Genomic DNA, 16,068 nt, shown 5'->3' with positions numbered 1-16,068 from the left:
ATATAAAACCAAACTTATATTAAATATACTCCTTGATGAAATTTCTTTATAGGAGTAAATTTCATTTTCACTCCTGAATTTTGGAGATATATCCATTTTTTTCCAAAATTAACTTGTTTTCCCAATTTATCTAAACATTTTGATTTAGGATAAAGGTTTGCTCCTTTCTGCTAAAAAAAATATTAAAATATTAAAATATTAAAATAATATAAATATATAAATAATAAAATATTAATTTTATATTTTTAATATTAAAATTTTTATTACTATAATTAAAAAATATATGTATTTTCCTTTGAAGTAATTGATTTTAAAAAAATATTATAAAAAAATTTATTATTTAATTTTTTAAAATTAATTTTTTTTTATTAATTTTAGTTATTAATTATTATAAAAAATTTAAATATTTTTAATATAAAAAATTAATTAATTAATTTTTTTAAATTATAAAAATTAAATAGTAAAATATTTAATAATAAATTAATGAATAACCTAGATTAAAAATATTTTAATATATTTTTAAAAATTAAAATTAATTATTAAATTTTTTTATAGAGATTAAATAATAATTTTTTCCTTTCTCTTTTAAAAATTTACGGTCCAATTGAATCGGCTCCGACCAAACCGCTATTGCCGATCGAATCCGATACATTGAACAAGGGCGAAATAAACCAAGCTCGAGCCACTGTTCTTGAAAGCTGAATTTGTTCCTCTCCTCTGCCTCCATAGCGAAACTTTGATCAGGTAAATTATTCGACTCCCAAAGCTTCAATGGCCTCTCTTTTATACACTCATTTCGATGTATCTTAATTTTGTATCCTTCTTATCTCCAATTCGTTAATTCATTCTTAAAGATCGTAATTGACTGCCTTGCAAATCGTCCTTTCAGGTATTCGCGACTGCACCTCTCCGATAATTTGATTCTTGAGCTCAAGAAATCGCATTATTTTAGAAATGGTAACCCAAATCTAGTTAATTCGTTTTTTTAAATCCTTATAGTTGACAATCTCTTGAATGTGATCATTTTGATTCTTTCCCTGCAATTGATTGACGCTGAAATGATTGGCCATGTACATTATTGAAGATCTAAGGTTTCTGGTTTTAATCTTTAAATTGGACCATCTCGGAAGTGATTAGATTTTGGGTTTATTTGGTTCTGGGAGTCTTTTTTGCTTTCTATTAATATGAAGTTGTTCCCTGAATGCCTACTATAGAACTCAAGAATTGATTTGTTTTGGCAGGTTTATCACTCTAGCTTTGTGGATGAGGAAGGTGTTAGAAGAGCTTGTGGGTGTCCTTTACTGCCTTTGAAAAGCCATATAAAGGGTCCTGCTCCTGTTTCAGATCAAGGTTACACATTTATTTGTCTTTATTTTTTTGTTATGTTGAAAGACTGTTCCGGAAGTGGTTTGGTTTCTTCAACTATGGATGTTTTGCTTGTGCAGATAGAACTGATATAGTTGATGAAGCAATTACATTCTTTCGTGCCAATGTTTTCTTTAGAAATTTTGATATTAAAAGCCCAGCTGATAAGCTCCTCATTTATTTGACATTCTACATCAATGTGGCTTTGAAGAAGCTTGAAGGATGCAGAACTTTGGCCGAAGGAACCAAAGCGATCATTAATTTGGGTCTTGAGAAGGTTCCTGTTCCTGGAGAACCTGAATTTCCTTTCCCTGGCCTTTTTGTGCATCCTGAATCTCAGAAGGAAGCAGGTGAAATTAATTCATATCTTTGTGATATTGTTACATTTAGAGAACATATTTTAAGCTATGTCTCTCCAATCTTTTTAGACAACCATAAATTCTTTATTCTGCAAATTTCTTTACTGTGTTTTTAAACTTTTCAAGCCTTGTTTTAGATAAAGCATCAAATTGTGTAGGTTTTTATTTTTGTGTGTGTTGCATGCATGCACATTATAAAAATAATTGCATTAACCATCTGGAGTTACCGAGAACTCAGAGAATAATCACTTTTGTGGTTTCACTGCTTGGGTACCATCAAACATTTATCAACTTGAGCTTTCAAACAACTACTTTAAACTGATTTTTTGTGTATTACTCTTTCTTATTCTTAGTAGAGGAATTGTAAATTCAGTTTTCTCATCCATTCCGTCATTTACCTTTACAGAACATTGTGGCCTTTCTGATCTTAGTTGCTTATGAACGGTCCATATGTTGGTAAACAGTTTATGTTATTGACATTCTGACTTACTTCTCAAGACATAACAGTTTTTGTCTTTGCCCTTCCATAACATTGTTATCTGCTTAGCATAATCTTTGTTAGTTCTTGCCCTAATTGAGGTGGGTCTCCTTAACACTGGCCTTATTAAATTACTAAAATCTACTTAGCTATGGATTCTGGGACCAAAATATGATGAGTAAATATAATAAAATATTATTGCCCATGGTAGACTCTAGTATTTGTAATAGATAATTTTCTATATAGGCCATTACTCTGAATGGTATAAATGACCAATCAAGGTCCTTGGTTTTGGTTCTTTTTGAAGCTAGTTGACATTCTGCATTCCATGTTTCGAGTCAACTATATGAGACCAGAAGTTAGGTTTGCTTTTCCTGGACTAAAATTCTTATGGTTATTTCTTCTTGAGTTCTTACTTCTTACATGCAGAACTGTTCAGAGATTACCTGAAGCAGATAAGGGAAGAAACAAGTGGAAGATTGTTGAGCGTTGCATATAGACCTAATGGAACTCCAAACAAATGGTGGTTGGCATTTGCTAAGAGGAAATTTATGAATGTCATTGCTCTCTGAGTAATTTTTTTACGTGTTCTATTAGAAGTTGCATGTAATAGGAGACTGAATTTTACAATTATTTGTGTGAATACTCTCTGTTACCAAACCATGGAAGACAGTCCTGTCAAAATAATAAAAAAAAAATATATTGTTCGTGTGTAACTGTTGTTTGATAACTGCCAAAATATGGGCATGATAGCTGGTAAGCAAATTACCTGTTATTTGATTTTATTTTTTAACAAGTTTGTATCCTTGCTTTTTCTCATTTTTCTTGAAGGAAAAGGAAGCGTAAAAGCTTCCTTATGCATTAAAAATCATTTGTGGGATGCATCAACATCAATCTAATATGTTCATATAGTGAATCTGAGTGATCCATTTCTTGTGTTTTCACTTTGTTTGAGTCATTTGTGTGTGGGATTCTCAAATTTAGAATTTCAAAGTGGTCGACGTGTTAATATGTCTCAAGTCCTCTACCGTGTAACATATAACATTGTACTGCATTATGTTTCCTTTCTAGATTATGTCGATCATCTAAATCGTGGTTAGATATGATAAGAGAAAAGGGAATGGGAAAGATTTAAATTTCTCTGCAAATTGAATCTGTAGCTGTTGTGGATGCTCCTTTAGAAAGGGCATGTGTGTTCCTGTAGAAAATCCAATTTTTACATTGCCATACTCCAGAGTTGATATTGAATAATTTTACTTCCAGTGGAAGTTCAGACTTTAATATGGGTGAATATTGGTTCTACATTCTGCATTAATATGTTCCATTTGGAGTTGTTTGCAAGTTCCTTTTGCATTCTGTCTTCTGTTTTTCAATGGCCTCCAGTTGCTCTGCCTGGTTAATATCTGCTCAGCTTAGGATTTTTTTTTAAAATTGCCCCTAAAACATTTGAAAAAAAAAAGAAAGGATTCTTTGCTCCAAAATCGCAGCAAAACAATCAACATTACTGAAAAACAAATTAATCAAACTATTAATAAATCACACATTGCTCTAATAATGTATATCTAATCTCTAAATATTTATAAAAAAAGTTAGAAGTGAAATTTTTATTTTATTTTTTCACTTGATTCTCTATATTTATTTTTCTATACTTAAGATATTATGAATAAAATTGAAGCATTAAAATTATCCGATTATCATAGAAAAAGCATAAAGTTTGATTACATATTGGTGGATAATATCCACTTTTATAGGTCATAAGTTGTGGTTATAAAAATTTAATTTAATTAAATTATTTTCTTGTAAAATTTTTATTTAAAATAAAAGAATAAAAATTTTTTTAATTTAAAAAATTTTCATGATAAAATTATAAAAATTTATTTAAATTCTTTTTTTATAAAATTATTTATGCCAAATAAGAGGCTAATATTTTAGGATAGGAAATTAGGATATGTCTCAAGTTAAGAAGCTAACATTTAGAAACGAACATAAATAAATCTAATAATTTTATAATAAGATTTATTATTCATCTTAATGTGTTCACCTGCATTCCATCAATGTAAATATATATTTATTATTTTATAGTAATCAATTTTTATTATTTTTTATAAAATTTATTTAATTTATATATTTATATGACAAAGTTAAATATTTATATTTTTTATTAAAATATTAATTAGTTAAATATTGAAATATTATTTTTGTTATTTTTTATATATTATTAAATTAATACATGTTAAAATTCACATGTTATATAATTTTATTAAATATGTTGAATTATACAAAACCATTTTAGATAGATTGTAACATTAAGTTTAATATAATTTAAATTAATGGTGTCATATTATGTTAATTTATATAATTTAAGAATTATATTAATTTTTAAATCTTTTATACGATTCATTAATTATATTCCTACTGAATTGTGAATCCATCAATCCAAATTACCACTAGCTTCGGCATTCTGTCTTTCACATTTTTTATGACGGCTTCGGATTCATATCGTTGTTAGTGGATCAGTGTGACTTTATTATTTTTATAATTCTGTTGGTTCTAATAGATTTAATTTTAGGTTTGATTTCTTTTGATTTGATTTTTTTGATTTGAATTTGATTTATTTTGATTTTTTGGATCGCATATAATAAGATTAACTAATTATCCATAAGAATATTAATTAATAAATAATTGTTAAATGTGTATCCAATCAGAAAAAAATAGAAGAAAGAAATTTAAAAAAAGAAATTGACCAAAAACAAAAGAAAGAAATAGAAAATTAGTCTATGTTCTGCTCGCAATATCTCATTTTGCAAAGAGAAGCACTAACTTTATTACCCAAACAAACAGGTACAATCTCTCACCAGATCATACTCGACCTCATTATTCTCCATGCTCCCTCACTCTCATTCCTTTGGTCCCAGCCGTTGATCTCTTCATCCATGAATCTTAGGTTCTTCAAATCGAGGGTTTCCACCGTCAGCCGCCGCATACGACCCTAATCTCCACCCATGTCATCAAAGATCAACCGCCACCACTACCACCACAGATTCAACGCCCAGATTTTTCCTCCTCCTTGTCCCCACTTAGCCGAGTTCCGTGCCCGGAACGGCTCTAAGCCCTTTCGGGCTCTCCAAGATTGTCTCCGGGCGAAATCACCGGGCGGCCGAGCCGCGATACGACGGGACCCTTCAGAGGTTCCTCGCTGCGGCGCTTGCGGAGAGTCTGCGCGGCCTCGGCTCTATGCTTGCGTGGCGTGCGCTGCTATCTCTTGCCACGCGCCCCCCGGACCATCTCATGCGGCTGTGCATGCCACGTCCATGCCTCCAGGCCATGAGATTGCGGTGGACGTTGATCGCGCGGAACTCTTCTGCTGCGCCTGCCGCGATCAGATCTATGACCGCGATTTCGATGCTGCGGTGGTCTTATCTCAAATCACCACTCTCAATTCCGCCACAATCCAGTCGACGAAACCGGAAAATCTCCGTAAACGCCGGAGAGTCGACTACCGTCCATGGTCTCCTGATCTGCGGGATCGTGTGTTAATGGAGAGCGGCTCGAGTCCCCTGGATTACGGGTCTGATATGCCCCGAGGCTTGCGAGGGTTGAATAACCTGGGAAACACTTGCTTTATGAACTCGGTGCTTCAGGCATTGCTCCATACCCCTCCATTGAGGAATTATTTCTTGAGCGATCGGCATAATAGGTACTATTGTAAGCAGAAAAATGGTGTTACTAATACTAATGCTGATGGGAAGAGGAATGCGTGTACTGGTGATGGTAATGGCGAAAAGAATGCGCGATTATGCTTGGCTTGTGACATGGATGCGATGTTTTCAGCTGTTTTCTCAGGGGATCGGAGGCCTTATAGCCCGGCAAAGTTTTTGTACAGGTATCAAGCATTATGCCAATGTGAAGTTTTCAACTTCCCTTTTTGGTTTTTCACTGACATTATTAGTTTATCTGTTCCTATTAAAGAATTTGTTGGGATTTAGTTTCTGTGCTTTATCCTTATTCTGCAGCAGTTAGTATTTATGTACTTCTCGATCTGATTTGTACACGCTTTGTAATTTTTATTTGGATCTTACTTTAGACATTTCCTAAGATTTCCCCCCTTCTCATTGATTTGAATTATATTGGTTGCAGTTGGTGGCAACACGCATCTAACTTGGCAAGTTATGAGCAACAGGATGCCCATGAATTTTTCATCTCCATGCTTGATGGGATCCATGAAAAGGTGGAGAAGGATCTACGGAAGCCCCACAATCAAGGTAAAGATTCGTTTTCTTTGGTTTTTCTGATGCTTTCTGCCAGATGTACATGCCACGTTGGATGTACCAGTTACCTTTTTCAGTAGCGTAATAGTTGCAACTAAGGGAATGCGCTATTGTAAATTGCATTTATACTTGTGCTGTCACACGTGGAATGTGAATATAGTGATTTCTGGGTTCTATTTTTGTGATAATTTACATCGCTAGTGGTATTAGAACTAACATTAAGTGTTGATCAGACTGTAGATATGGGCCCCAAATATTTTCATGCATTGTGCAAGGCTATATTGACCATTTTTGTTGGGAATTTGAGTCTGCTTAATTGTATCCTGATATTTTCTAAGACCTTGTTTTTTCTGAATTGTTAATTTAAGCCATTTTATGAATTGCATATACTGATTTTCTTCTGTTTTGGTATACCTAGGATGTCTTATTTTCGTAGTGCTAGCTTTTAGGTGGCCAAAATTATGAGGGAATCCCGTAGAAGGCTTTGGAGCACATCCTGGACTTTGCGTTGGTTGAGGCCCTAGAGAGAGTGATTATTTGGTCATATAGCATGAGTGAAAGTTGTTAACATGCAAAAACTTCAAGATCACCTAGATTTCTGTTAAGCTGCTAATGACCCTCCTATTTGTGGTAATTCTCTTTGATCAACATTATCCAAAGTACCGTGGAAGATTCCCAAGTAACTTTTAACTGCAGGATGTGGTTCTAGTTCTCTGTCGTTGCCCTAGGAATTGACAAGTGCTCCCATATTTAGGGATAATTTTCAACAACATTCAGACTAGGTGATGTCACCTGCTTTGCTCTAGTAACCAACTTTTTCATAGTCTACTTGGTTTCACTGTGGGATTCTCAACTGTAATGCTCGTGTTAATCCAACCTTTTTTTCTTATTCCTAGGGTCTTGTGTCATCCTAAAGCCGGTCCCAGTTCCTAGAGTAATGAAGTAGTTTAATTAGGTTCTCTTTCAGCATAAGATTCTTGTTTATGTGTTGGAAATTTTCAATTCTCATGCTGCTTGTGTTTCATGCTTTCTTTGTGAAACTTATTATATGACAAAGATATTGGAATATCATTTTATATTTATCTGGGTATATACTGTCAGCTGCTTGCATAATTGGTTCGGCTTCAACCATCTGTTTGTCCTTTTAGTTTTCCATCTCTTGGCAAATAGGTTGTACTTATTCTCTTCCAAGTTGTAGTTATTTATCTTGCTGATAGGCAATAATTAGTAATTATAAATCTGATATAAAATGTAAATGAGCTGACAAGTTTGTAGTGCCCATTTTGGCAAGTGAAAATAGGGTAAGTGCATCAATTTACTTGTCTTGTCTACCTCTAAGATAACAGCATCTGAGCCGATAATTCACTGTAGAGCCATCCCAAGTTTTGCCGATTTTCTGATGAAAGGGAATTTTAAGTATACTGGCTGATTCACAGTTATAGTCAAGAAACGGAGAGATCCTATCCAACGAGTGTTACATTCTTCATGAAAGCTGAAAGTAATCAAGATACATGATTACTATTTTTGATAAAAGTTGTTTGTGTTTATAACCAGATTGTCTTATGCTATGTTCCTGAAATGATTTTGCATTCTCTTCTGTGCACATTCCTTAATGGAATTTGTTTGTTAAAGTATCAATGAATTATTCTTGAGGATTGTGCTTTTGGAACTGCAGGCCATGGAGACTGTTGTATCGCTCATAGAGTTTTTTCCGGTATTTTACGATCCGATGTTATGTGTATGGCTTGTGGTTTCACATCCACAACATATGACCCCTGTGTTGACATCTCACTGGATTTAGAATCTCACCATGGGGGCTCTGCAAAGTCAGCATCTACGAAGACTCATCATTCTTGCAATGGTGAGGCAGATAGCATAAATTCTGGCCAAAACTGTGGGATATCTACTCTAATGGGGTGTTTGGACCGGTTTACTAGACCTGAGAGATTGGGGGCTGACCAAAAATTCTTTTGCCAACAATGTCAGGTGAGGCAGGAGTCTCTCAAACAGATGTCTATAAGGAAGCTTCCTTTGGTTTCTTGCTTCCACATCAAAAGATTTGAGCATTCTTCCATAAGGAAAATGTCAAGGAAAATTGATCGTTATTTGCAATTTCCTTTTTCATTGGACATGACACCTTATCTTTCTTCTTCCATCTTGAGAAGTCGATTTGGTAATAGGATTTTCCCATTTGATGGAGATGAACCAGATGCTTCAAATGAGATGTCATCAGAGTTTGAGTTGTTTGCTGTCGTCACACACACAGGTAAACTTGATGCTGGTCACTATGTGACCTATTTACGCTTAAGTAATCAATGGTACAAGTGTGATGATGCTTGGGTCACTCAAGTCAATGAGAATATTGTGAGGGCTGCACAAGGCTACATGATTTTTTATGTACAGAAGATGTTTTATTACAAACCAAGTGAGAACCAAGTAGCCTCATGATGTGATGACCAAAATTGGTGGTTGACTCGTCTGCACTGGAAAATAGCAATCAATGAAGTCTTGGTCTACGTCTGAGTGAATCCATGGCTGGTTTTATATGCCAAGGAAGCAAATGTTGGAAAGTTGCTCTTTCTATCGGTGAAACTGAAGCATCACACTTATTTAAGTTCTTTAAGTCATGGCTTATTATACTTGGAACATTAAGTGAGCCTGAATTTTTGAGGCACTTCAACATTTTGGTGAATTTAAGTTTTATGAAGGTATGGACTTTTACAAATTGATTCCTGATTTAAAAGTTTTCCCCTAAGGAGGGTTTCCCCACTGCTCATTCAAGTATTGTTGGTGGGTTGATTCTATTTTTTGTCTCATGGATCCTCTCAGAAGTTGCAGTGCTTGGAAGTGTATTTCAACAGTGTACTAATCTTTCTTACATGGCATATAAAATCTGATATGAGTTCATTTTCTTTTCCATTAAGACTTTGGTGCTTGGTTTATGCCTGTTCATTGTTGCAGGCTAAAATATAAAGAATTGATGCATAATGTTGGCTCTCTCTCTCTCTCTCTCTCTCTCTCTCTGTTTATGCCTGTTCATTGTTGCAGGCTAAAACATAAAGAATCTCTCTCTCACACTCTCTCACTCTCTCACTCTCTCACTCTCTCACTCTCTCTCTCTCTCTCAGTTATTTGAGCCAAAAAGGACCCAGGGTTAGTTTTTTTCCCTAAATAAATGCACAGCAATTAGCAACTCACAACAATTGGCTTTATTTCACAAAATGCATTTGTTGCAATGAGTTTAAGGATATCTCCTCTTCCGGTTTATAATAGCATTGTTATCATTTTGTTTGTTTCCCAAAATGCATTTTGTTTATAAAGCGTTGGATTTTAGATCTTATGGCGTGATCAATTTTGATCTTGTTGGACCAAATGAGATGTGATTGCAATGGTTGTGATGCAAGTAGGATACCCATATTTATTTTTTTGGTGCAAAGTTTCTCCCCTCCAGTCTTCACATTAGGAGGAAATTTGGGCACAAAATCTTGTTTTCTTCCTGTACAGCAATATCTGCAGCAGTAAAGGGGAATATTTCCAGGAAAAAGATAAAAAGACAAGGAAGACTTGTCACTAGTATAATATTCTTGAGGCTACCCAATACTGTTTCTCTTATTCTTAGTTGGGCTTGTTCTTTTCGATGCATTAATCTAGCCTGTTCTGTTCTTCATGAGCTCATCCATGTCAGCTGATGTTCACCTTTCTTAAGATCAAACCATCTCTACTTTTAATTTTTTAGTGCTTGTCCCATATGGGTTCCCAGAGGAAAGAACAAATTTAGCCTACAAGGTTGAGGACCTCTTGTGAATTGTAATTTTCTTCCCCATCCTTTAGGGTACAACAGTGGCCACCAGTCTAGATTTGCAGCCATATCGACATGACAATACAGATCAGAAGATGGCAGATATTTAGTGTCAAAGCTACTTTTAGCATAAACTTTTCAGGTCATTTTTTGCAAGCTGAGCTTTCAAATTGGTGCTACAGTTGCAGAATAACAAACCCAGTGGGAAATAAGACTTGTGGATTTCTATTAGCAAAAAATGCAAATTTGACTATATATTGCTAGAATTTATAATATTTTTAAGCTTTGTAATATTTGTTAAATATATAGCCATTAAAAGGCCAAGAAAATCATTGCTATTCATCACATTAGTAAGAGCCCACGAAGTAAGTACATTAGGAAAGACAATATCAGCAAAAAAGAAAATAGAAAAAAAGAAGAAGAAAAAGACAACAGTAATTACAAAATTCTGGTGATGTAAAGGGCTGCCATTTTAGCCTTCTGGGAAATCCAATCTGCCAGGTTAGCTATTATAAATCCCAAAAATACCTGTTTGGACATCAAAATTAGGATTCAAATTACTCATCCATCAACTGAAATTATATAACTGAAGAATTAATTTCTCTTGCAATCCTTTAGATTTATTACCTGAGCTGAGCCAATTATATAAATTACTGAATACTGCTGGCCATGGATGATCATGTCCTCCAACATGGCAAGTGGTATGGTAAGAGAAACACCTAGTGCAGCCACCAGAGGGCTGGTCCAAACAACACCCAGTGCCCTGCAATTGTGATTTGGCTTCCAGGTCAGGAGAAAAAGGAAAAAAGACAAAGAAACATAGAAATCATTCACAGATTTCTTTCTTTAAAATTTGTTTTGTTGTCCTAGATGTACCAGAAATAATCACAGAGAACACTCCCAACAAAACTGTTGAGAAGGATAATCTCTTCCATCTTAGTGGAACTTGGAAATTTGAAACTGGGTTCTACACCTATGGCAGTGAGAGGCCACACTGAAGATGAAAATGTTAAAACAATCAATGGTTACTTAGAAACAATCAATGTTAAATTTGTCCAACCATGCAAAGCAAAAGCCATTCATTACTTGGAGAAACCAAAGGCAAGAGCCAAAAAAACCTCATTGTTGTCCTTACCAATCCACCAAAGGGTAGTGAGTGTGAATAATCCAATATAGCCAAACAATTTCTGGACATCTACTCTCTCTCCTTCTTCTCCTGCAAACTTTTTAAGAAGTACTGCAGTTTTCTTCTGTTAGTTTCTTATAATCATGAAAATTAAAGCTTTGAAGAAGGCATGAATATTTTACAAGGTATTGTGTATCTCACCTGTAAACAGACCATAGGTCAATGCCGATAGAGCAGCGTAAAGATCTCCTAGAAGAGAATGCTTCTGATCTCTGAACACAGATGTTAAAGAACATACAAACAAAGGGAAAAAGAATACTACTAGGACTATGTTTGTGGCAAATGCTAAAAAATATCTTCCGCGAAACAAACGGAACTTAATTATATCGCGAAACGAGAGTACATACTTAGCTGTGCTTGATTGTGATCCACCAGCAGTCCAAGTTTTGCCGACGATTGTCATTGCAACACCAGCAATGCTCACAAGCACAGAAATCACTTTGACCACAGTGATGGATTCTTCACCCAGAAGCGCGCCGATCAAAAGAGTGAAAAGGCCTGATGTTGAAGACAACAATGTTGTACTGGCAACACTTGTTCTTGCAAGTGCTGCATTTGTTAGATACTGCAGTTTACATAAAAACCATCAACAAACTATTTCAGTCAAACTCAAGTTCCCTCTAACTTTCAGATTTTGCTTCCTCACCTCTGTGAGAAACCATAGAGGAGCAATGCATAGGCCAACCAGTGTAGTCTCCCGGCCAGTGAGCTTTCTGTCTGCTTTCAGGATTTCTGCATTGCTGTTGCTCTGAGAGACTAATGAATTTCCATCCTCTTTTGAGAAAAGATCTATAGAACAGTCCTTATTAGCAGAAGGTCCATGGAATTCAATTTCAAAATGATCTGGTGTCTTGTTTTGTTTGACAGGAGAATCAATGCCTGCTGCAGATGGCTTATCAGAGGTTGCTTCATTTTTGCCACTTCTACCATTCTGGTTTCTCATAAACTTTAGCAGCCAATCTTTGATGAATGCAATCGGAAGATAAACAATTAAAAGAGAAGTTCCCAGATATGTCACCGCAAATGGGTGATTATAATCTGTGAATACACCCTGTTGAACAATTATCAGTCAGGTGAAATCTCCAGTTGTTTTTCCACATAAATCATTGTGGGTGGTAAAATTTTTTTATTTAAAATTAAAAATTTTAATAATAAATATGAAAATTTATAAAATTATAAATTTTTTTTAATCAATTTGCCTATATATTAATAAAATTTAATGGGATCGAATGTGTAAAAATATTAAACCGAAAAGTAGAATCAACCAAAAAAGAAAAGAGAAAAAAACAACCTAAGCCACCACCACACAAGAAATCAATAGGGAAAAGTTAATAAAGGTCCAAAAGAAAGAAAAAGTGAGCTTTTTAGTGCACTTAATAAAAACCCTTATGCTTTTAGTATGTCACTAAGCATTAACACTAGAAGAACAATAATTTCAATTTAAAAAAGAAAAGGAAAGATAAAGCAAAGTTATGATTTAGTAATAATTAGATATTTTATTATTTATTAATTCATTTATTAAAATTAAAATTTTTTTTTCCAGAGGATTTGGGTCATATTCAAACAACATTGGAATGTTTTTATTTTGAGACTAACAATTAAATAGGAGGAAGGAAGAAGCACAGATTAATAATGATAATATTCAAAATTAACTTGTAATTTATTAAAAAAGTAATGATAAAAGCTAAACCCTAATGCCAGTATAGTATAATTTCATCTGTAGTTCAGATTTGAAGAATGAAGAAGGCTATCTTTCACCAAGAAAAAAAAATCAAACAACATCAATGGTGAAACTGAGTCTGCAACTCAAACAGATCAAGCAAATATAAGCATAAAGCCATCATGAGAGAGAGAGAGAGAGAGAGAGCTGACCTGGGTAACCTCTGCAGAGGTGACCCAAAGGATCACAACTGTGATGATAAGAATCAAACCACCTTTGTATTTCCAACCCATTTCTCCAAATTGCTCATAAACTAAAGGGTATCTCTTCTTCTCATAAATAAGCTCTCTCTCTCTACAGAAAGCCAATATTTCTCAATGATTATTAAAAAGGTGGCTACTAGTGAGTAGTGTGTGGTAGTGCTGTCCCTTCTGCTTCTTCTTCTTCTTCCTTTAGAATTTAATGGAGATAAAAAGAATGAAAAGCAAAAAAGTGGAAGCCCATTGAAGCATGTAAAAGGATTTCTCAGCAAATACAAAACTTTCTTCTATTATTAGTTCACCAGTCTTTCTTTTACTATATATCAAATCTCATGCACCATTTCCCTATTTCCACTGGCCTTGACAGTTGCACCATCAAAGATTGATGCTCCCTTTTTATTGTAAAAAAATAGAAAAAATTAATATTATATTAAAATATCAAGAAGTGAGTCGTGATGACATAAATTATTTTTATTTAATCAAAGTAAATTTGAGTCCTAAATAGAGAGTAATTTTAAAATGCAGTAGAAATCATTTTTTTAATGAGTATATTCGACGCGAATTCAAGTTAATCGAATCAATAAATTATTAAAAGTGCTCTAAAATATAAAGATAGTACGGAATTGGGATATGTTAGACCACGGGCAATTGCAAGATGACTAGAACTACAAGTTGATCCATAGATTGAAAGTTGTGGCTGTGGCAGACAGACTTCTTTTGATTTTGCTATCTTTATATATATGATGCGAGCCTTACCCAAGTTTTTGTCTGCATTCTTTTTTTTGTGAATTAGCTATAACTTAATCAGGAAGAATTCTTGGATTTTTTCACTATTTTAGCTTAATTATTTATTTATTTTTGGACATGATTTGATGGGTAATAGTGATATGAATAAATTAAATTCATTAAAATTTTGAACTAAATCAAAGTAAATTACGTGATAAATTGAATCCAACTTTTAATCTAAAGTAGATTTGAAATTTCAATTCAAATTGAATATGTTCACTATAGGAAAGTGTTAATATCATCGTCCAATTATAAAACAATAATTGGAATTGGTCCACTTTTTAAGATTTTATTTAAATTTAAATAAATGCATGATTATTGTATTACGACATAGTGGAGGTGATGAATGGACATTCAATGACTCGCCGGATGTGGACACTTCCAATGAATTTGATTAAATAAGAAATTAATGAATTGGGATTAGTTTGTTGAAAAATTAATACATACGGTTTGTGTTGGTTCAGATTAATTCTTCAGATTAATTCAGCTATAAACATGTTGAGTAATCGATTAATAAATACAAAGTACATTAATTTCTATTTTATTATTCATTTACGCCACATTAATATAATTTATAGTACGTTTATTTATCATTTCGATGAATTTATCATTTCGATAAAAATTTATGAAGCTAACCATCACATTAAAGATTTATGGAGGTGTGCATTCGATCGGTTCGGTTTAAAACTGAATTAAATTGAATAAATTAAAATTTTGATATTTATGAAAATCGAATTGAATTTATTTTAATCAGAAATCGAATTAAATTGAATCGGTCTGATTTAATTTGATTCGATTTAATTAGTTTGAATTTTTAATAAATTTTTTTATACTGTATTTTTAATATTTTAAAATTTAATTAAAATATTTAATTTTTAATATAATTTAATTTTTTATGTTATTGAAAATAATATATTATTATTATTAATCGGTTCGATTTAATTTTTTCTGATTAAAATCGAATCAAACTGAAATAATTGAAATTTTTAAAATTAAAAACTAAACTAAACCGAACCAAAATGAATAAAAAATAAATTAAAAATTTAAATTAATTTAGTTTCATCGATTTTTTCAGTTTAAATCGAATACCGATCATCTTGCTCGGTCTATCCGGTCCTTATTAAAATAAGTTTTCTTCTATCACCAAAATCGGTATAGGAAAAATATTGTATAAATATTGGTATATACAGATGTGTTTGATTTAATTTATAACTTTAAATTTACTTATTCGTTTAATAGATTTTTATAACCCATGAATTGTGCTTACAAGTAAAAAATAAATTTTCATTTCAAAAAATAAATAAAAAATAAATTCATTTTAATATTTATAAATTAGATAGTTAAAATTAGTTTGACTACATAAATTAGTATTATCATTTATTTAATTTTAAAATTTCACCAAAATGTTTTCTTTATTCATCAATTTACACTAATTAAGGAAATTAAAAATTTGCTTTCATTAGCTTTTAATAAAATATTTATTTATTTAATTTAAAATTAATAAATTATGTTGAATTAAATTTTAAATATTTTTGAGGTTAAATTACCTTATATCATAAATTAATCCATACATCCTTTAAGAAGGGTTTATAATAGTTCCTAACTTTTAAATTTGTTCCCATTTTTTTGGCAAGACATTAACTTTAGACATTCTTAATAAGAAAAGGGAATTGAAAGAAAATTGATGGTGGAAGGTTTTTTTTTTTTTTGAATTATTCATTTGTAAACAATAAATTCTTACACAATAATATAATGTTTTTATTTTTTAAAAAATAAATTCTTTCATTTTAAATATGAAAATTAATATTAAATTCAAACAATGTAAGATTTAGATATTACAACAAATACTAAAATTAGGAAAAAAAATTTTATGATAATTAGGGGAAACGTATTTCGGTTCAAATTAA

General features: G+C 32.6%; 3 protein-coding genes across 4 annotated transcripts; 2 read left to right on the top strand and 1 right to left on the bottom strand.

Annotated features, from left to right (window-relative positions):
• The first annotated feature begins 592 nt into the window (after positions 1-592).
• LOC110600031 (actin-related protein 2/3 complex subunit 3) lies at positions 593-2,992 on the top strand. The gene is made up of 5 exons (XM_021736716.2): positions 593-744; positions 890-957; positions 1,242-1,350; positions 1,446-1,715; positions 2,632-2,992. Exons 2-5 carry the CDS (start codon positions 955-957, stop codon positions 2,772-2,774), a joined length of 525 nt encoding a protein of 174 aa, XP_021592408.1. The 5' UTR covers positions 593-744; positions 890-954; the 3' UTR covers positions 2,775-2,992.
• A 1,993-nt stretch (positions 2,993-4,985) lies between these two features.
• LOC110599750 (ubiquitin C-terminal hydrolase 22) lies at positions 4,986-9,387 on the top strand. Its single transcript, XM_021736324.2, has 3 exons — positions 4,986-6,085; positions 6,340-6,464; positions 8,146-9,387. Exons 1-3 carry the CDS (start codon positions 5,205-5,207, stop codon positions 8,916-8,918), a joined length of 1,779 nt encoding a protein of 592 aa, XP_021592016.1. The 5' UTR covers positions 4,986-5,204; the 3' UTR covers positions 8,919-9,387.
• Positions 9,388-10,581: 1,194 nt separating this feature from the next.
• Positions 10,582-13,676, bottom strand: LOC110599751 (solute carrier family 35 member F5). Of its 2 annotated transcripts, XM_021736326.2 has the most exons (8): positions 13,328-13,674; positions 12,102-12,506; positions 11,803-12,020; positions 11,597-11,667; positions 11,405-11,506; positions 11,146-11,263; positions 10,897-11,032; positions 10,582-10,797 (listed from the first exon to the last, which is right to left on the bottom strand). In XM_021736326.2, the coding sequence occupies exons 1-8, from the start codon at positions 13,406-13,408 to the stop codon at positions 10,708-10,710; spliced, it is 1,221 nt and encodes a 406-aa protein (XP_021592018.1). In that variant the 5' UTR covers positions 13,409-13,674; the 3' UTR covers positions 10,582-10,707. The 2 variants fall into 2 exon arrangements, with proteins under 2 accessions (XP_021592018.1, XP_021592017.1); XM_021736325.2 differs by having other exon boundaries at positions 11,597-12,020; positions 13,328-13,676.
• Positions 13,677-16,068: the final 2,392 nt, after the last annotated feature.

Source organism: Manihot esculenta, chromosome 14 (assembly GCF_001659605.2).
Source record: "Manihot esculenta cultivar AM560-2 chromosome 14, M.esculenta_v8, whole genome shotgun sequence".
NCBI classification, from domain to species: domain Eukaryota; kingdom Viridiplantae; phylum Streptophyta; class Magnoliopsida; order Malpighiales; family Euphorbiaceae; genus Manihot; species Manihot esculenta.
This window is presented reverse-complemented; position numbering and strand designations above follow the sequence as displayed.

Excerpts from the sequence above, each read along its gene's own strand:
- LOC110600031 (XM_021736716.2), top strand. Across the intron at positions 1,351-1,445 it reads TGCTCCTGTTTCAGATCAAG|ATAGAACTGATATAGTTGAT; the intron begins GTTACACATTTA and ends TTGCTTGTGCAG. Across the intron at positions 1,716-2,631 it reads TGAATCTCAGAAGGAAGCAG|AACTGTTCAGAGATTACCTG; the intron begins GTGAAATTAATT and ends TCTTACATGCAG.
- LOC110599750 (XM_021736324.2), top strand. The coding sequence starts at position 5,205 with ATGTCATCAAAGATCAACCGCCACCACTACCACCACAGATTCAACGCC. Across the intron at positions 6,086-6,339 it reads CCGGCAAAGTTTTTGTACAG|TTGGTGGCAACACGCATCTA; the intron begins GTATCAAGCATT and ends TATTGGTTGCAG. Across the intron at positions 6,465-8,145 it reads ACGGAAGCCCCACAATCAAG|GCCATGGAGACTGTTGTATC; the intron begins GTAAAGATTCGT and ends TTGGAACTGCAG.
- LOC110599751 (XM_021736325.2), bottom strand. The coding sequence starts at position 13,408 with ATGGGTTGGAAATACAAAGGTGGTTTGATTCTTATCATCACAGTTGTG. Across the intron at positions 12,021-12,101 it reads CTCTATGGTTTCTCACAGAG|TATCTAACAAATGCAGCACT; the intron begins GTGAGGAAGCAA and ends TGTAAACTGCAG. Across the intron at positions 11,033-11,145 it reads GTTCTCTGTGATTATTTCTG|GGCACTGGGTGTTGTTTGGA; the intron begins GTACATCTAGGA and ends TCACAATTGCAG.